This window comes from Ptiloglossa arizonensis, chromosome 12, assembly GCF_051014685.1.
Source record: "Ptiloglossa arizonensis isolate GNS036 chromosome 12, iyPtiAriz1_principal, whole genome shotgun sequence".
In the NCBI taxonomy this organism is placed as follows: domain Eukaryota; kingdom Metazoa; phylum Arthropoda; class Insecta; order Hymenoptera; family Colletidae; genus Ptiloglossa; species Ptiloglossa arizonensis.
The window spans coordinates 1,805,384-1,827,048 of NC_135059.1; the positions used below are offsets into that span (position 1 = coordinate 1,805,384).

At 44.9% G+C, this 21,665-nt stretch overlaps 1 protein-coding gene across 1 annotated transcript; it reads right to left on the bottom strand.

Annotated features, from left to right (window-relative positions):
- Window positions 1–4,452: 4,452 nt before the first annotated feature.
- Dpn (bHLH protein deadpan) lies at window positions 4,453–11,976 on the bottom strand. Its single transcript, XM_076324148.1, has 3 exons — window positions 11,626–11,976; window positions 11,266–11,361; window positions 4,453–6,317 (listed from the first exon to the last, which is right to left on the bottom strand). Exons 1-3 carry the CDS (start codon window positions 11,716–11,718, stop codon window positions 5,127–5,129), a joined length of 1,380 nt encoding a protein of 459 aa, XP_076180263.1. The 5' UTR covers window positions 11,719–11,976; the 3' UTR covers window positions 4,453–5,126.
- Between the last annotated feature and the right edge of the window lie 9,689 nt (window positions 11,977–21,665).

Here is a 21,665-nt window from a genome sequence, read left to right on the forward strand (position 1 = left end):
CCCGATTACTTGACCAACATTTCCCCTATCCTTTTGACCAATATTACTCGACAAGCACACAAAACGCACAACCTTAAAACTGCTCCGATAAAACTACTCTGTAAGAGTGACAACAATTTCTTTAAATCTACAGACTAAAACTGCACTTTAGATACAGTGTAAAAGTGGAATCAAAGTAGTAAGTTACAGTAATACTAGCGATTTCGTATTCGTTTCAAAAAATTATAACAAGAGCGTGTTAAATTTTAAATTGCGAATCACTGCGGATTAATCGATCGAATCTAGACTAGATGACAACGCAAAGAATATTAGTGCAAAACCTTCTATTCTTTCTTGCAATTGCCGACACATTGATAATTTTCAATTTTATATGCTACATAGAGATTGTGCCATCTAAGATGGTAGAAGCTGCTTTCTCCGAGACCGTTAAGGATATCCGTATACATTCTTCTGTCGCGTGTTATAGCTCGTTGGGGCCTTTCGCGCAACAGACAGGGGACTGATACTTATTTATCGGCATATTTCAGTTTACTAACCATCGTCCGATATCGATCATTGCCCGGGACCAATAGTTTTGGGCGGGTTGCCACTACATCGGTACCAGTGATTGATCAACAGCGTACCGGAGTTCGTAGGTACTCTAAGCGAGCACCGACCGTGGACAGCGCCGTTCTCTCATCGGTTTGATGTATCACGGATTGAGTATAAAATTTTGCGCACCGTCTTGACAAAGGAATCCTCTTTCGATGAAATCTTATAGCAACGAGAAGACAATTGGCCGTAACACGCGTGCAGCAACGATAAAAAGTTCTTCTTGGTGGTCTAAATTCGACACAATACGAGTGCAAGTCCAATTGTATCGAAAATATTACCGGAAAAGATTCTTCGTCCTCGTACGATCTTTAGATCGAGATTCCCCGGCGAGACTTCGCTCCGCCATATTGGCACGTTTCTCACGCGTGACTTCTCCAAGGTGGATCAACTCGGGAGAGTTTCTCAGGATAACTGAAACACTTTCTTCCCCGCTAAAAGTTGTGGTCGATGTTGCCTTAATTGGACGAATTCCTGTCGAACGGAACTCCGCGAAATCGTTCGTTCGTCCGAACGCGGCAACGTTTCCCTCGCGGATCGCCAACGAAGTCGCATCCAAATTAGGCTGAAGTTACGTCGGACCGCGGCTCCGGCTGCGATCCATCTTCGATGCGGGGCTTCCTCGATTGTTATAAAACAATTGACCGGGGAGATTATCGCGACGCGGAGTGTCGTAAATACTTCAAGATCGATCGGAAATCGCAAATCCAGTTTCAACGAACGATCGAGGATGGAATGGGAATGGGCATCCATCAGCGGTAGCAATAGTAAAAGGGTGGCGCAAGTGCAACGGAAAAGGCAGCGGTGCCCGGAGCCAGCGAGATGATCGTTTCCGTAATAAAAATCGTCAACCAGATCGTAGCTCACGTACCGATACGGGCCTGCACCACTCCCTGTCGGCCAATCAGGGCCTCCCGTCGGCTTAATGTATTCAAATGTAAGCGGTAGCAGTGTTTATGTCTTGACATTGCAAATTGTGCCGGCTAGGCCATAACTTATAGTAATTGCCGCGCGCCGGAGTAATTATTTATACACGTGATATAGCGTATAGAGGCTCCACTCGCGGTTATTCCGCGCGGGTATCTGTATCTCGCTCGCTATAATTGTAAGCGTGAATATCGAAAAGGGGCTTATGGGCCGCGATATTAATCTCGGCGGTGCGCGCGGACGAATCGGCGACTTCGATGCCTCGCGCGAGAAACAAGACGGAATCCGTGCCGCGAGGAAAAACCACGTCGATCGAAGAACCATCGAAATACGTCGTTTGTTCGCTTCCGTGGCGTCGAACGCGAAGATTATTGAAAAAAAATGGCGTCATCGAATACCGTATCGAATTGAACGGCGATGCAACTGCACCGAATTTCAATTTCGACGCTTAACTCGGTCATGCTTACGATTTATTTCGTTATTATCATTGTCAACACTTCGGTGAAAACGTTGCTTTTTATTTTAGTAAACCGCGTACTTTGAATTTATCGATATCGGCAACAGTGTAATAATCATTATTTTCGACACGACAGCGCAATAAAATCGCAAACGTACAACGCGACAAATAACGATTGCGTTTCGCGACAAATGTGAAAAGTTCAAAGCCGAAAGCAACATAGTGATCCCGTTGATCGATCGAGATTTTTGGATACTTGTACTTATGTGTTGTTTTAATTTTACGGATGAGTATTTTAAAAAAGTATTACGGTTTGGATTATACCGTTCGCGATGGTAGATGGATACGGCGACGACTGGAACACTTATAGTCGAATAGTCGAATAGTTGGATTTATTCTTTAAGAATTATTCGAGTAAAAAGTTAAGTATTGCCATCTTCTTCCATTATAATATAAGCAAAGAGTATTAATACTCTGAATTTTTTATTTGAATTCAAAGTGGCGATTGTCAAAAAATGTGTCGCTGATTGGGACATTTATCTTAATCGATTAGTTTGCAACGATTATTAATCGATCGATAAAACTAATCGCAATAACCGTAATCGTTAAACGATTAATCGCCGAGATTAATTTACAATTATAAACTACGCGTAATCCACGATCCTGAATCAGTCGTTTGTAATCATTCGATAAAGTATTATTTTAGTTTTTCTCATCGAATCATAATCAAAAGTGTAATTATTTTATGATTAATGATCAATGAGTTAATTCTGCCTCATGCAGTTACATTTGCTTCGACTACTTGTATTATTCATTAACCACGATGACTCGGTAATCACAATAATTAAACATTGACTTGATTACGCGGTAATCGTAATCGTTAATCATTAATCAGATTACATTTTGCGCAACACTACCACATGGTATGAGTTGCACGATGCAAAATGGACTGTCGCGACAAGGACGATGCAATTAAAATTGTGGAGATCGATCGTCGCGATAGGTTAGGGAACTTTAGGAATTTCAGAAACGTAAATTATAAAGTATACAGGGCACGTCGTGCGATTGATGCGGGTCGTGTATCGAATTTTGTCGAACGTATTAAGAAAATGATACGGGAAAAAGATTAAAGATTTAACAAGCTCTGTATCCTTACCATCTTGCTATTTTCTCAAATATCGTTGCGCACCTGCAAAGTTCAATTACGTTTTCTTTCAAATAGAATTGTATACCTTGTTTCGGATAAATCGATTCTTCTTATCGTCGCGTGTACAAGTATTTATTACCCAACGATGCACGTACAAATGTTGAACGTTTTTCTCGAATCGTGAACATTTTTAAAGAATTTCAAACATTTTGCAAAGTATTCGACTGTCCGATAACTTTCTTTGATAAAATAATTTTTAAACGTAAAAGGAAGAGAAATATTGACTCGTCTTTTAGAAAAATATTGCGAAATGGAATGCTATTTGTTTTCTTCCTACACCATTCCTTTTTTTTTTTTTTGTTTACATCAAAATCTTCGATGAAACCGCATCCTGTGTACCAGTTTTCGAAATGTATTTCTCTCTGGAAGTTATCGTGCTCGAATTTTCCCAACGTCGGTAGAAATTTTCGTACGAAAGTTCAATTGTTCGTAAAATTGCGAATCAACAGCAACGAGAAAGACGAAAAAGCAGATCGAGTCGTAATCCTAAAGACACGCTAGCAGTTCGCCGAGAAATTTTGACACGGTCGAACGTCCTTGTTCCGGACGCTACTGTGCTGCCATCTCGCACGGCACGAGAGAACTTGCGCTCGTATAAAAAAATGCGTCAATTCTTTTTTCAAATATGGCTACATTTTCCAAATAAATCGAACGGAAAAATAACACCGTTCGTGGGAACCGGAGCTAGGAAATGTAGAGCTCGCGGGTATTCGTATTGCAGAACGCGTGTCTTTTGCCCCCGGGATAAACTGTACGCATGGTCTTCGTTTTGGGGTCGCGAATCGATATCGAAATTAAGAATTTTGGCAACCGGTGGCCAAGACGAATGTTTTCTCGACCAACGCTAAGAGCATTGAACAAATTTCACGGCGTCTGTCGATAAATCAGTTTAAGCAGTCGGCCGATGAGAAAGGGGGTGGTTTTGCGGTGTAACAGGTGGTTGAAATTCTCATTCGCCGCGTCTTTTTACTCCTTTATCAGCAAAAAGGGAAAGAATAAGTTCCAGTTTATGAATCGGAGCGCGTTTAACGCTTCTTAAAAGGATAAAGCCGCCCCGACGGCTTTTTTCCACAAGGGAAATTGCCGAGCCTTTTACGAGACCGCGGTACGTATCGATAAAGACCACGAGAGCCGAGTATATTTTTCCAAAGATATTTATAATTCGAGGGAAAAGATATTTAACGCGTTCCTTTCGTCTCGTCGACGCGAATACGGAAATGTTAAATGGAAAACGGGACGGCGAATTTTTGCTTCACTTTTATTTGGACGCTTTAATATTATCACAAACTGGCAATATCAACTTAACCTACGGTGACGACGCTCGGTCGTCCGACGAAAACATCGCGCATTCGCAAATTATTCAATGCAAGGTACAAATTAAATAAGATCGCCGGTTATTTACAAGATTATTCACAGGAAACTTATCGTACAAAATACCATTAAAGCTTGGAAGTCTTTAAATGCTAGGATACAGAGTTGTGGGTTCCCATTCTGAGGTTTATCCGCTTAACAGCTAATAGCTTCTCGTTCGATGTTTTCTTGCTGCGAATTGACGCTCCTAAACTCTAATCTTAATTAACTTACTAAACTTACTTACGAGGGACCTAGTTTAATAATAAATACAACAAACAACCCGTTATCGTTAACGTAATACACATGCATCGTAGACGAAATAAAAGAAATTACGGTCGTCGCTGGGGAAAAAGTGAACAGTTATCGTTTCGTTTCTTCCCCCAAGGCACTGCGTTTGCTCGATGTAAAGAGGACGAAGTTAACTATCGTTTATAGAAGACTATCGGTTCTCGTTGATCGGCATCTTAGAATATATCTCATGGTCAATACTATCCGACTCTACGAAATACTTATTTGTACTAAGCAATCTAGGACAATCCTTCGTCGCGCATCGTCTGCAACTTAAACAAAACAGTGGAGACCGTATCGAAATCACCAGGGTCTCCACATATCGCCGTTCACCCCCGAAGGGCCGGCCACCGCTACAAATTTCATAGGATTAGGATTAGAATTTCTATTAGTCGAGCAAGTCGCTCTTCCCGATAAATCCTCCACCAAAACCGCTCGATCGTCCTCGGACTTGGAGGCACCGTTAGAAGAATCCATGGGAACCGTCGAGCTGATCGGCTCCTGGTACCTGGGTCTTTTATCGGAGATTACCAAAAGTCCGCCCGAGTGGTGCCTCTTTATGCCATCCCTTCTGACCGCCAACGAACCGGCGCGATTGTAAGCCTTATCGGTGATGACCGAGAGAGGTTGTCGCAAATTCTGCGCCATCCCGTTGCTGTTCAGAGACTCGGACGTATCCGTGGTTTCCTTCTTCGGCGGGCAGTTGGTATCCGACTTGAGATCGGCGAAGATCGGTACCGGTGACTTGCTGTCGCTGGTCGAGCTGATCTGTGGCTTCTGTGTCTCCGGCGACGATGAGAAACTCTTCGAAGAGGCTGGACTCTGTTCGATCGGTTTGAACCGACGTGGCTGGTGATTCGGCGACGCAGCCTGCGGATAGTTCTCCGATTGGTGACTCTCCTCGCCGAAACTGGACGTGGAGGTCGTCGGGCTCAACAACGGGCTCTGGGGCCTGTGCACCGCGGTAAAAGCGGACGATCGTACGATTTTCGAAGTCGATTCCGGTGCCGGTGGAAAAAATGGAAAGTTTGCCGATATAGCCGCCGATGGGGGCACCAAAAGTGCCAGCTCTCCGGTCGGGAGTCTACTCGGTATCAATTGAACTCCGTTCGGTATCTGTATCCTGGCACTTCCATTATTATTCTCGTCGCCATTCTGGAAATCGCTCTGGAAACCGACCTTCACCTCCGGGTAGAGGCGTTCCGGCATGTAGGGCACGTAGTGGCTGTAGAACGGCGCCATTTGCTGGAGATTGCTAACGCAATTGTTCAAGTGTGATACCAGTCGTTGCTTCACAAGGGGGTCGACGTTCTCGAGGTGACTGACGTACCGCGATACTTCGGTAGCACATTCAGAAAATCCGGTACGGAATTTCGTTAGCACCGCCGGATCGGTAGCGACCGCCGTGCTTAATTGCTGCCGTTGCACCGTCTGTAAATGCTTCACCGTCATCTCGAGGATATCGGCCTTCTCGAGCTTCGAATGCCTAGTCGGCTGTAACGAAAAAGGGAAACATCGATCATTCACCGTCCGAGACGAAGATTATCGTTAATTGTTCCGATCTTAGATGCGCGGTTTCGCGATTCGGATTTCGCTTCTTTTTTTTTCTCTCTCTTTACGTTTGCGAAACAGTGTATCGAGTAAAAGTTGCAACATCGCGCGATCGGTAGCACAGGAAACTGTACGATCGACGATCGGTACGAGGGCGTCTACTTTATCGGCCGATGGTCGCGTCGAGAAACGAAACTACGAGGGCGGGAAAGGTCGTTTTCGACTTGTTCGGAGCTCAGTAATCGCCGCGTGCCCCGAGGATGCGGTTCTCGAGTGAACGTGAATACCGGTCGTTCGATCGAGAAATCTGTGACGCCTCGGTAACGCCCACGTAATTGCCTCGATACGACCCGTTTCCTTAATAACAGAGTGGCAACTTCGGTAGCTAGTACGAGCAATTTCGTGGCCGACTGGCCTACGGCTACGGGCGTTACATTCTAGTGGAACTTTTTTTATCGATTTCCACGCGCAACTCGGCCGAGACTTTTTAGTTTCCAGCCGCGCGCAAATTGTTTCTCTAACGAATAACAAGAAACCTCGGTAGAAACGAACGTCGATACGATTCGAAAACACGTTCGATACGATTTCTCGTTCAACTCGCGAGATTACCTTCGAGACGCGTTCAAGCTCCGGAAGGGAAGAAAAAAAAGCGAATCTCATCGTGGGAACCCGTTAGATCTTCGAGAGGCGACCCGACACGTTTTTTCGGACTCGGTTGCAACGCTAGCCCTTTCTGTATTCTTCGGATTCCCCGCTAGCCTTTCAGGGATCGATAACTCAATACCGATGCAGTTCTACAACTTCGAAATCCTATTGTGCAGTTTCTATGCCTACGGTCCTCGTCCCTGGATCAGCCTGTTGCTCGCATTTTTATGGTAAACTAGCGGTCACCTTCGAAATAAGCGTGGGAGTCGAAGCGGAGATCGCTTACACGGCCCATTGAAGAAGCTCCTTCGTTCCCGTGTTCTGCCCCCTCGAAACTGCTCCCGAGAGAGCTAGCTCGCAAGTTGGAAGTCGTGAACGGTTACGAGCCTTACGAATTTCGTACCGGAGAGAGGAAAACGTTCATTGCGCTCGAACGACGCAACGATCGCGGAGAAAAAAACAATTTCTCGATCGCGAGGAGAAAAAACGTCGACACGGGAAGGTTCATCGGATGGGTGTGGCGAATATCCGCAAATAATACGGTCAGATGTAACGAGGAGACGAGGAATCGACGCGGAAATCGATTTTCCCGCGGGCGAATTCAACACCCGTGAAGATCGGGCGAGGATCGACACCTGCTGAAGGAACAACTAAGAGGCAAAGACGTCGGTCGTCCCCGGTTTTTTGCCGATCAGCGCCATCCTTGCGAGGCTTTGGATCCTTAAAGATGATACGGTCAACAAAGGGAGGCTGGAACCCGAGATGAGATTCTTTTTTCTTCGTAATAATTATTTGGAGGTTCCCACGAACGCGGGGGGCGTTTCGTACGGGCGAACGGGACGGACACCAGAGCGAGCAGGTAGCGGAAGTCATCCGAACGAGGAGAAGAGAACGGTGAGAGCGGCTCGCTCTCGTTATATTCCTGTCTGAGAAATCAATCTCGATGGATCGTGTTACGCGGCGAGGAGTCCTCTGTCCGCTCGAGAGAAAATCCTCGCGGATGGTATCGGAGATTTTTCACAAAATTATCCTGCTCTTCGGGCTTCCATTGATTCACGGAACTACACGGATTCCGATTTCACGAGAGATCGAACGATCGATTAAGATCTTCGCCAGCAAATGAGTTTCGTACACTCCAAACGAGTTTCGCGGCTCGATCGTCGCCTCGGATCATTTTTCAAACTTACGACGCTTCTGTACAGAAATTCGACACAGAGTTTCAGCTGCGATCGAAACATTTGGTCTTTGATTCGCGATCTATCGGTATCGGTATTCCTTGGTGTTGTACCGAGATGGATAAATTTAGAAAGAAATCCGATTTAGTTGCGAGTTTTTGGTACTTGGAAAATATGTATACATCGATAACATCGATAATATAACATACGCGGCGAATGTTACGGAATCGATAAACGTAACGATACAAGATATCCTTAGTATTACCTTACCTAATTCTTTTACAAGATTATTTGGAAAAAAAAACCCGAAGATAGAAACGTCGGACGATTTACATCGAAGACTTCCTAATTGATATCAATTATTCAAAAACGAATAGCGCATTTTTCGAAACGTTCCAATTTCGCGCAAGAGTCGATGTTTGAAATCTATTTTTGCACTCGACCTATTCGGAGCCTCCGATTCTCACTCCGGAGCCGATCGGGAATTGAAAACGGAACATTTCCAAAGTTTCTAATTGCGGACATCGACCACGGCCGTTTACTTTTAAACGTTAAATTTGAAGCCACGATCTCCGCTGTTGGAAGATAATCACGCGACGTGGATGAAACGTCCATTCATTTTATTATAATTCATCGACGTTGAGATAACAGTGCAAATTGGCTAAAGTCATAATCGTCGGATAAAGCGCGGGTAGTAACCGCTGCAGATTGTTTCGGTGCTCTCGGTATAAAGGTCAAGAGTCGATCTTTTAATTAAACTGATAGGAAGAGCGCTTAACGGATGTTGGCTAGAAGTGTTTGATCAGGCCGTCTCCTTTTTCCCGTGGCTGTCTTCCGCCGTGTGACACGATTTGTTTTGGACCGTAGAATCGGGACTAGCGGCAGGAGGTGGACGGGTTTTGTTTTAGTGTTTTAGATGCCTCGGCGTGGGAACGGATGGTGGAAGCCCTCTGCCAACACGTAATCTCCACTGGAGACTCTACAATGGCACTTCAGTCCCTGAACGGTGTGCCAAACCAGTGTTGGGCACATTCCACTCGATCGCTTTTTTAAACGAATTTAATTTCACCGCGCTCGTTCGCCGAGGGCTAACAATAAAGCGTTTCGAACTAAACAACCGCGTACAATTTCCACGAACCGAAGCTTCGAAAACGAGCGTTTCCGCCTTGCTGGATCGGCTCGGATCCACGGAGCAGAAAATTCGAGCGGGTCGAAAGCAAGAGTAGCTTTCTTTCTCGAGGAGGAAATCTCTTCTTTCGTCTTTCGCAAAAACAAACATACTCGTCGGTAATTGTACGGACTGGTCGTAATAAATCACCTACTCGAGCGAATGTATACTTCGACGCGATATACAGGACGGTTCGTTACATTTGAACGTAACAGTGAATGGTAAAACGAACACAGAAACGATCGAAAAGTTTGTACTTGAAGACACACGTCCTATATTACTTTTACAGCGATTTTAATCGGTCTCGTTTCGAACTGATTCGGAGCACAAGTAGAAAAATGTCGATAGAAATTTCTACGCGGATCGCTACGCGAAAAAGAAACTATAACTCGGAAACAAGTGTCGGTCGGGCAGATGCTATTTTGAACTCTTTAAAACTGTTTCCACGTGTTTCGTGTGCTTCCAAAGTTACGCCCACATTTTCTCGAACACCTTGTACTCTTCGAATATTCCGTGAACGTATCGCTAGATCGTATATACAGCATTGCCTAGCGTTTCGCCACCAACGTTTCGTTCGACCTCCTAGATTGTCCGAACAGAGCCTCGTGCGCGAAACTTCGTTTTCCTCTCGTTTTAATTTTAAGATACGAACGGATACTTGTTAGAAACGAATTTAAAATTAGCAGAAAACCATCCTGCGATAATGAATTAAAGACCAACCGTGTCGTCCAATTGCGTGTACCGAGAGCAACAGTAGAAGAGCATGGTGAATTGGAGCACGAAATTTGACCACATCCTCCCAATTCCCCGAATATTTCGCCGTTTTTACATACGTCCCGATAATTTCGAACCGAATCGACGATTACGAGGCAAAGAACCTAGGAAGCGATCGTTCGAAGAATTTCCGATCTCTGGAATTATCGGCAACGTAATACGAAATGAAGAATCGCGCACGTCCAAACAACATATTCCTACACACGATCTCTTCGGGGATACTGTCGCACACTCGTGTACATTTATTTGTCGAGTTATTTTAAATACTACAACACGGAGGCAGTCTACAATTGTGAATACGAAATTCGTACAAATCGTGGATCGATATCAGTTACTCTATTACTCTACTTTGTAAGAAGCAATTCATTCCTGAAGAGGGTCGACGCAAGGAAAGCGAGCTCCTGATCCCGTTTCAAAATATCACGTAATTAGACTCCGGTGAAATTAACGAAACTGTATAAACTAGTGAAATAACGTGAAAACGTTACATAGATACGAAACGATACTCCGTTAGGTTTGGCGCAACGAGGCAAACGTTACGCGAGTCCGGGTCATCGTTCTCGATCGTTTCGCGACGTGGTCGATAACGCCGAATTTCGATCGCGCGGTAAAAATGTGTAACCGCGAACGATGAACGATGAACGATGAACGATGAACGACACGTGCCGCGAGCTCGCGCGGAGCGAAAGCATTTCCCGTCCGGCGTCCGGGCACCGCGCAACGAGAGAGGCTGCGCATATTTCCGCGTTATCTATCGTAAACTCGGATCACGTCAGCAGATAAGTCGCGCACCGGTCACGTTTCCCGCGGCACGTTTCGGGCGCCGGCGACAACGTGGATTCCACGAGCACCGGGCCGGAATCACGCGTGTAGGCGCGCGGTCTCGTGCTATCGTTCGAGCGGTTTGCTGATGTCGTTCCTCGTCAAGAGAATTCCCCCGGTCGTTTCACCGTGTCACGCGATTAAGAGATTAAACCGCGCCGCGTGAGAACGCTCCGGTATCTACGCCCGACATCGAACGCTGCTCCGACCGCGATCGATCGCGCGCGAAATCACTGTTATCGACGCGCCACGGAGACAGAGAGACGGATAACAGGGCCCGACAGTCGGTAAGCTTTTCAGTACTCACGTCTTTTTTCATCGCCTCGAGGATCAAGCTCTTCAACTCGTCCAGGCACTGATTTATCCGAGCACGCCTCCGTTTCTCCATGATCGGCTTGTTGCTCTGCAATTAGGGAATCGTTTCAGATACGGGGAAAACCCGACATCGCGCGCGATTTGTCGCGATACCGTGCGACTGGTTTCTTCTTGAAAAGTTCCGTGAGAATTCTTCGCCGATAATTCTAACGAATTTGAAAGACACTCGAGAGACAACGTCGAATTTACGAACGAAACAACGCGAACGAAGAATTCTCGGTGACGGTTACCGATACCGGTTACAAACCGTGATTTCGAAGTTACGAACGATAATTTCAATATTTCTTTTTACCCTTCGTAACTCCGCCTTGGTCATCCCCGACTGCATGTGAGACTCGGGCTCGTCCTCGCTGCCCGACATCTTGTAATTGTAATAATCCACCATTTATGCACCGTTAAAATCACTGTGATACGAAGCTTCGCAAACAACACAAAAAGAATCCTCCCGTGCGGATTCGATGTTTCCCCGGTCCCTTCGATCGTCCGTAGTCACGCACACGTGAACCGAACCGAGGCTCGCACGGTTTCGCGAACGACGATCAGCGCGAGTCCTCCCGATTCGTCGAACGCGTATCGTGTTCGTGATACACTCTCGAGGGAGAAACTGTTCTCGCAGAGGAATGGGGGATGACCGCCGCTAACGGCGACGTCCCGCTTGGGGTGTGGAGGGTAACTGTTTGACGTTTTCGATTTCGAAGACCGCATGCCGATGCACTCGCCGCGTCTAGAGTGGGGTGAAGCGTGACCCGGAGTGGGGTTCTCCGGTACCTTCGGAGAGGGGAGGCCCTCCTGAGACCTGTTGATATGTGGGAATTCACGCCGTACCCGGGTCGCGGTGATACAGTCTCCTCGAAATTTGAGTCGCTCCTCCGGATACTCGTAACCTCGCGCAGCTTTTACTCCTTTACGCGCGAACGTAAAAGCGGAAGAAGCTACGCGGCTTATAAAATCTACCACGTCGCGAATAAACATTCGACACAAATTAGTACTACGTATACACACACGCGCGTTGTTATTGGCCTTAACTTACAAGCTACTCGCAAGAGTTTTAACTTCTGTTTTACCTTACGATCAAACCATCGAACGAATAAAAAAGATTCTTCAGAGACCAATAACACGGTCTTAAAGAAGCTCGTGTCTATTCGAGAGAGGAAAGAAACAACGGAAAATAATGATGGATCTCTATTCCAAATTAGTCGTGCCATTGCATTTTCGTTACGTTGGCAATACCCAGGCGTGTTTTATATTTCCGTCGAAAGCGCTCGATCGCGGCGGTACATTCGCTGTTTCGTGTCCCGAATTTATTTTCCAGCCGTTAAACGGAAAAAGAAACCAGTCTCGTGACGCAAAAAGTTCGAGTACCGCAAAGACGATCGCGTCAACGTGATTGCCGCGTTCGCAGGGAGCCACGCAACGACCCCGACCGCGGCACAGCAAAGGCGTGCGACAGAATTACTCGACGGAGAAGGGCAAACACACCGCGCGCCGGACGTGTGTACGTGCGTCATAAGTGTGGCCGGCGTGCGCAACGCTATACACGACTGCGTGGTGCGGCGCGGCGTGGCGCGGTGCGGCGTGGCGCGGCGTGGCGCGGCGCGCGGACGCACACGGGACGGGAGAGGGCCCCGGTTGTGTGGGAATTCTTCTGAAACGTTAAATACTGTTTACTCGGCCGGGGACCAGCGCCGTGATGTTCCGCGTGCGCCCGTTTCATCAATGAACTCTTTCTTTCATGCGACGCCCGCGCGAGGCGTACTGTTTTATAAACGCAACGCGCCATGGGAAAATGCGATACTGAATTGCGTACGGTTACTGTGACTCTACCGGGAACACCACCGCTTAAGTTTCACGCGTATAATTTTTCATTCGTGATACACTCCTCCTTCGGCGTAATATTTTCAGCCTTTTATCCAAGATCTATCGCGCTCTCGGATAAAGTGTCCACTCGTCAATGGAGCTACCGTCACTGAATCGTGAAAAACGAGTACGCAAGGCGATCTTCAAAAGAGGACGATGACCCGAGAAACCGGAGAGAGGGGTTACCAATTTTTCGATTCGTGTTAATTGTAATGGGTAACGAATAAGAAATGGAGTTAAAGTCGACGATAGTAAATTGGAAAATATAGAAGTGTGTAGAGTCGTTCCTACGGAAGAAAATCTAAACTCGAGATTGAAACGTTCGTTGCAAATAAGTACACGCCTGAACCGACTAATTTCTGGAACGTAATTCTATGTTGTAAATTATAGTAAATTATAATATAATGTCGGAAATTATAGTAAATAACCGCGAACATTGCAAATACTTTTTCGACGAACGTAAACGAACGAGATCAATGTTTGAACGAAGAATGAATATTTTACACGAAATTGAACTTTGGCTAATAATTTTTCGCTCCGTGTACAACAATTGTAAAATTCTAAACGATCGTTTCTTCACACTTTTTCATTTTGACATTTCAGAAGGAGTTTATTTGCCTTCGTCGAGGAAAAGTACACAAGTGACGAATAAGATTACGATGTGTTCCTTGTACCTCCTCAAGGAAGACACTCGAATCAAAATTTTGTTCCTGTCTTGTTTCAAATGCTCTTCCCTTCGTCCAGTGGTCCATCGAAACGCACAAAGTGGCAAACTTTCGTCCACAGGCAAGAACATTGATTTCGGTTCATTCGCGGAGATATTTCTATATCTGTCTTGAAATCGCGGAAGATTGCCCGTCGAGAAGGTGAAATAAATCAACGGGTCAAAAGGGCCGTTTACATAGTATAAAGTCGGAACGCCGGGCAACGGCCCTACGACAACTACGGGCCTCTAAAAGTAAAAGTTTTCCGGTGCAATAATCGCGGGTCATAAAGGTTTATCTGTTTATTGCGGCCGCCCATTGCCTCTTGAAATGGGCCGTAACTGATTTTGTCAACGAAACAAACGTCCGGCGTTTATTGTCTCGTGACTACATGCTTGCCGTTCGTAAACGCGCCACGATCGCCGTAAGACGTTTCTTGTATTTTTTTATCGTTTTACGCATTTATTGACAAAACGTTAGTACGCGTAAGCGTGTCGCGTGTCAATCGATCACGCCCTGGAAGGAGTGCTCTTTACTCGAATGGTCTGTTTAATTGTCGCTTACCCTCGTTACGGATAGTCCACTCCGGGAGGTAATAAATATCGAAGAACAACGTGACAAATTTCGCGCGAGCGTTTACGAAAAACTGTCCGTGTTCCGTATTTCATTCTGTTATTGCTGTTCTTCGGTTACGACTCTAACACCATCGTATTACATTTACGACCGAAGGAAAAAAAAGTTTTCGATACGATGTAAAATTCTCCAGGGGTAATGTCAGAGCAGCGTTGAACGTTTGATTAAACACTTTGTAGAACTTTGCAAAAGAAAGGGGTTTATGTGGGTTTATACATAGTACAGGTACACGTTATATGTACATTATAATGGTCCATTTGGATTTTTTCTTATTCGAAATAAAAATGTATTCGTCTTTATTCTTATTAAGAATAAGAATATTCTTAATCTATTCTTATTTTTTATTTAACGACATCGTCGCCTTGAGAGGGGAAAATACATATTCCACTATACGAATAGAGGAAGCCATGTAAAAGCAATTCAACACTTTGTTTAAATATAGCTTAAAAATATGAGACGAACGAAAAAGTAAGTGCTAGGTACAAGAGAAAAAGAACAGTTAAAGATTATAAGAAACGGGAAGGGAAAATAAGTGTTTGTTTAAAAGAGGCGTAGGATTTTAAGAAAAATACATATGTGCCCCTCAGAGAGTATAGAACGATTTAGATAGAATCTAATGATCGGAACATTCTCGGTATACGAAGGCAAACTGAAAGGAGTAAACAATAGTCCACAAATAAACAGTAGTCCTCGAGACAAGGTATTCGATGTTCAACCAGCCAGAACGTTGAAACAAAGAAACAACGTGCTCGAATTTAGAAAAAGAGTAAGAGAAAAAAGGAGACGAATTATATCCATTATCAAGGAGTAAATTCTGAAGATTTGTCCGAAAGAAAATTTATAGTATTCAAGGCTAAATGTAGATCGTATTACGATCACGGGGAATAACTTTGTGACGCGTCATTGCGTCACAATGTGTCTCGCGATAGTTTCGCGATAAATCGGTTCTCGAAACAGCTGTGCTCCTGGTCCACGTAACTTCCGCGTCGACGTTACACCCGTTGCATTATGTCCGCGCATGCGAGGCAGATGCACGATTCGTCGGCAATCAGGGAGCTCCCGCGCGGACTCCGAGATTGAGAAATCAAGATCCAGGCTCGATCGGATCGCCGAGCGAATAAAGAGCAGAAATCTCATTGCAAACGAGCGGGTCCGATCTTTGTTTCTCGTTGTTTCGCCGAGTCGCTCTTGGATCACTCTTCAGATCGTCGATAAAGTATTCAAAGGCCAGGGGAATGTCTGGAACTCGCGAGGTTTGCAAATTTCGTCGGGCGACCCTCGTTCGATGATTATCGAGACGGCTCGTTATAATGACATTACGGTTGTAAATCGAGTGTATTCGTTTCCAGGTGGGATACCTGAAAGCTTTACGGTGAAAATTCCACGCCGCGTAGGAATCTTAATTGCGGTGGAACGTCGATTATCGAAAACTATAAAGACACAAAACATTTTCGAAAAACGATTTTACGTACGGTAAGAGATTCATCGCTAATGCATTTTCAATATCAAAATCGGTAAACGTAAAATAACTAATTAAACGACGATAAACCTCTCTTTTTACCGCGTAAAGTTAACACTCTGTTACACCAACTTTATTTTATTTTTCATAAGCTATAAGAAGAACCGAGCAACGAGCAGAGTTGAACCTACAAAGATGTTGAATGTTTCCAAGAAGAGAACATGCTCGAATCCTGTAAAATTTCTTCGGCAAACTTTACAGGGATATTTTTCTTGAGTTTTCATTTGCATTTTCAATATCAAAATCCGTAAACGTAAAATAACAAATTAAACGACGATGAACCTCTCTTTTTACCGCGTAAAGTTAACACTCTGTTACACCAACTTTATTTTATTTTTCAAAAGCTATGAGAAGAACCGAGCAACGAGCAGAGTTGAACCTACAAAGATGTTGAATGTTTCCAAGAAGAGAACATGCCCGAATCCTGTAAAATTTCATCGGCAAACTTTACAGGGATATTTTTCTCGAGATTTCGTTTCGTCGCGTTACGCGATACAGAATTAACACGTAGCATTCGTTGCTACGAAGAACAAGTTGACGATCACTGCTACAATTCCGATAGATCAGACGTCAGAATGCAAAGTTCCTTCGATTCTTAACCTCCGAGCTACGTGATCGGTCGTTCTACAAACGTTCCGACGGTTCGCCTTCGTTCACGTCCGTCGAGTCCGTTACATTCCGGAAAAAGGATAGGCCCTCTAAAACTAGGTACTTTATGGTTTTATTTCGGGTACCTACCATCAGTAAATGCATAATGCGCTACGCTAAACTGCAGCTTTGTCCCTGAGACTGGTATATTATTGCGTAGCCATGGAGGACCCCCTGAGTTACAAGAGGGCCAAGTAAGAGGCTGGCCCCTTCTTGCTCCTGCATCTGCAAACTCTGGACTCGGAAGTCCCGACGAGGGTAGACTGGCTTCCACAATAAAACAGGCCGCGGCCTTGAATTTTGTTTTTAAATTATCGCCCCTCTCGGTGTACCGGGGAATTATGATTCACCGTTAACGTTCACCGTACTTGCGAGTAGTTACGATTACACTCTACCGGACTTACTTGCGCGTTCATTTAATAATTTCATCGTAGATTCGTAATTCAATAAACGAATCTATCGTCGAATCGATCGTTGACTTTGAGAATCTTCGAAGATCCTTATCCGAAAGATCTGTTCGAAATTTTTCCATTTTTGTGGTTCTTGCCAATCACTCGATCTTCGTTGTTTCGATGTACAATTAATTTACAGAATACCGTCGTTGATATCGCAGCGATCGATCGACCCAGAAAATTCTCATCGCTGGTAGCTTCCGTCTTATTCCCATGGTCCACGATTTCCCATAAATATTCCAGCTAGCTGTCATAACGGAAGGCGTTCGGTCAGATGTCGCGACCTCCTCATTAACCCCGGGAGGCTGAGAGCCTCGAAGCAGTCTCGCTTGACCACAAACCTCTTGAGGAAGATCAAGAAGGCGAGCCACGGTCTAAATTTGGAACGCCCACCCTCTGCTTTTGTAACACGGATCTCGGGATACACCTGCAACTCGCACCCACCATCGACCCGGCAGGAAGGAAACCTTCTCCCCGAATCTCGAAATCTTCGCTTCCGCTCGCACGAAGGCCGAGCTTCCTAGTCCCACGAGGGAACCTCCTAATCGATTCTTTCGCCCATCGGACCCTCCAGGTGCCCACAATTAATTTGATTTCACACGACCGATTTTCCCTGAAAACTAACAATTTTATGGATCGTTGGATCTCGTTGGATCGAGAGACTTCCTTCTGAAACACTGCTCGAAGCAGAGAACCGTCTATTCGAATGCGACTTGCAATAACGCTATGTTTTCAACGTTACTGTAACGTTCTGTAAAAAAAAATCTTTCCCGATCGACTATGCGTTACTTCTTTCAATCTTTCTATTCGTTTTAAACATCAGAAATTAATATTTCGTTCCGTCTGCAAACAAATCCCCTAGTTTTTGGTACGTAATGTATCTAGGGTGTCTTCTCATAATTTGAAAATGTATATTGTAGAAAATGCGTTGTATAGAGAGCATCGACGAAGCGATGAAGAATATGAAGAATTGTAGAATCGAGAAACGGAAAGATCAAGAACATTTCAAGATCACTTACGTTATTTTCAATACAATTTACAATGCTTTAACTTAGGAAGATTAAAGTGCTACGAAAATTTCTTGAAAATTTTGAAACAGAGGAACGAATATCTACCGAAAACAATCTTTCCCTAAAGCAAAGGTATCAGGTCCATTTTGGAAGAAGTTTCTGTTGGTAATTATTACGTGTCGATTACACTGCAATGGAATTTTAATTGCGGTACATAGACGACACATTAACGACGCATCTATATTCAGTCGCACGGATTCCTTTTGGAAAAAATGCGTGCGTGGGGTCGGTTTTCGTCGACATCTGGACCGTCGTAGCCGGGGAAACGCGTAGATTGTGAAATATAGGAAAATACAACTCGTTTCCGTTGGAGTTGAACAAAAAAATGTCTCGCTCGCGCGACAGACGACTCGTACCATTTATAACACCAGGGTATTTATTTCCCGAGCGGCGTAAAATTCCCATGCATTTTCCTATAATAAAAAATTATTATACATATGCTCTCAGATTTTCCCTGCGCCGAAGCAACAGGATGTTCACTTTGCAAGTACGTCCTCTTAAAAATTGCTTTTAACAAAAGTACCGTACGGAATAGAATATGCAAGAAAGTTACATCAAATAAAAACATTTTTCAATCGAAATGCACGCGTTGAGATCTTTGAACATTTTACTGTCGTCGATTATTTCGAAGAAGGTCTTTGATACCCGAAAAAAGCAAACGAGCATTGAACGTATCGGACAGTTTCTACTCTGTGTCGTTTGTACGATGGTAACTTGAAGATTTCTCGAACAATGCTTCTCGAAATCCCAATCGTAAATCAAAAGTACCCTATTCAACGGAATTGGGTCAGTGGGTCGTGCCGCTGAGAATTGGGTCGTGTACTGAACAGACGCAAGAAAAACGATTACAATGGCGAATTCGGTCAGGTAATCTTCGGTACAGCTATCCTTCGAATCGCTCCAACCGCCCTTAAATTAAACAATCATCGAAAAGTCACGCGTGTCTCGAACGATACGACGATTCGTAACGAATTTACTTTCGCAAAGACTCCGAACTACGTACTCATCGATTTGCTCCTTTTTCCTCTACAAAGGGTAACAAAGAAAAGGATATTTTAAATAAACGAGCCGAGTTTAGAATCTCCTTATATTTATAAAGTTATTTCTTCGTAAATCGATAAACGGACCTCTAAAAATAAATTCTACGTCATGTTTGTCATCAACCCCCGTTCCGTTTCATCCGGCGTTCAATCAACCGCACCTAAACCTCGCGTGGTAAGAAGAAAATCTCTCGTTGGAAAATTCTTGCGTTGCACTCGATGGAAGAAAGAGGAATATAACAGGTCGCTGGATGAGTTTTGTCGTTCGATAAGAAATAGAGCTATCAGATTCGTCGTTTTATTTTTCTAAAGATGGTACTACTGTTTGATAAACGTGTGTGTCACAGTATTTTTTTATAATGGAAGAAACGAGAAAACTTATCGAACAACCTGGTAATCTCGATTGTTCGTCTCTCGTCCATAGGGGTTGATTCGTGCGCAGCGTTCGAGTTAAAATACTTGTTATCGCTGCAAAGAGAAACTCCTCGATATCGAGGGTACGCGTTTCACGTATCTGCTCCGCCGCAGTTGCGTCTACGTACCCCTTTTCAACGAGGCGCGCGTAATGGCCACCCCATTCTGCGCGTCCCCCTTCCCCCTTTTCCGGAGAATACTCTGGTTCTGTTGCCTTCCTTGGCTCGCAAAAGTTCGTGCCGGGGCTGGCCGCTCTACGTGGCGCAAGGGATCACCTGGCGACGGTTCCCACGTTTCTGCGATTCGCGTCTCGCTTCACCCTTTTCGCCTTATATTCCGGCGTCGTGTCGGTGGATATTCCGGGCCCATAATGCCGTTCGCGCACGATGGAAAAAGGGGGGGAGGAGGCTCCAGTCGTGGCGTTGGGGAGGGGATTCCTTCGACTGGAAGGAGAATGGATGGAACGAAGACGGAAAGAAAGCGGATAGAAAAGGAAAACGGGCGGTGCCTCGTGCATCTATTATGGGGCCCTGACCGCTACGGAGGTGCGCGTGGCTGACACACGAGGGACCCGCGATAGGGCCCCGGCGTTCGACGTTTTATTGGGAAGGGAAAAAGAAAACGGTGCTAAGTCGAACAGCCCCTGGCGACGTGCACCGGCCAGGTACGTATTTGCATAGAAAGGCTGAAATTTCGTGTCCCCGCCGATTGGCGTCGGTAACTGTTTCCCTTTTCGAGATCGTGGGAGGTTACCGGGGCCTTTGTGAGAATCCTTTATACGACTCTGCCTGCGCCCGCCGCGTGGCCGTGTCCCGCGATTACTCGAGCCGCCTTGGTTTATTGTTTTATGCCTCCTCTGCTCCCGGTTGTACGAACTCGAGAACCCGCTTCAGCCCCGAGATACTGTACAGTTGATAGCAGATCGATATTAAATTGGAAGCCGTGCGAATGGTGTCGAGAGACGGCAAGAAGTCTTAAGAAAGTGATTAACAGCAACGAAACCCAAGTTACGATTACTTAATAGTCGATTGCGCGCTGTAGACCTACGCAAGGCGTTGCCTGCGTCTGTATGCAGAACTATTCAGATAATTTTATTCGACAATTTTGTTACCTCGCCGATTTCTTACTTGAAATTAGACGCTCCATTTTAAGAAGATCAAATTAACGTTCAGATTCTCCGTTCCTTTTCAACCGATAAATGAATTACAAATTCATTGTACTGCATTTCTCTTCGAATCGTACAGTTTTTATAAATTACTTCTTCCTGTTACGTAACATGGCTAAAATATTAAAGGTGATTCGTTTGCAACAAATTTCAATTGAGAATTTATTGCGAGATGGAACGATGGACGTAAGGGGGGTATTAACGAACCGATTAATAACGATAGACACGTGTATGACTAAATTACGATTTCCTGGTACTCCAAATGGACGTAACTGGTAAAAGAAACGAGTTCTGAGAAATACAGTACGCCCGAGTTACGATTACGAACCTTGTGCTACCGGTATAACGATCGGTAAATCCAGATTTAAACTTTAGAAATTTATAGTAAACTGCACACAATACCGGATGCATTTTTAATTTCGTGTCTCGGTTCTATACGACTGGGTGGGAATTACGAACTCTTTGGGCGAGTGTTATGAGTAGAGTAACTTAATCTTTTCAACACATCCGGTAATAACTTAGCCCACTGGGCCAACCGAAGCGAATAGTATTAAGAATCTGTTTACGGGTCCGTTAAAATCAGTCGGCGGCCGATCTTTATGAAACACGATCTGTTTAGTCTTCGGTGCTTCGAAGTGAACCGTCGTCTTTCTTTCATGGAACCGGAGGCATCGATAGGCTATCCCAGAACGAAGAACGGTAATCCGTGTACAGTGACGCTGGATTGCTTTTAAATTGTCTCCTTAACTACCTTTGCTCCGATAAGTACGCCGATTTATGAGAAGGGGTTGCACTCGCATGTTGACGACTTAAATCACCCTTTCCTGTTC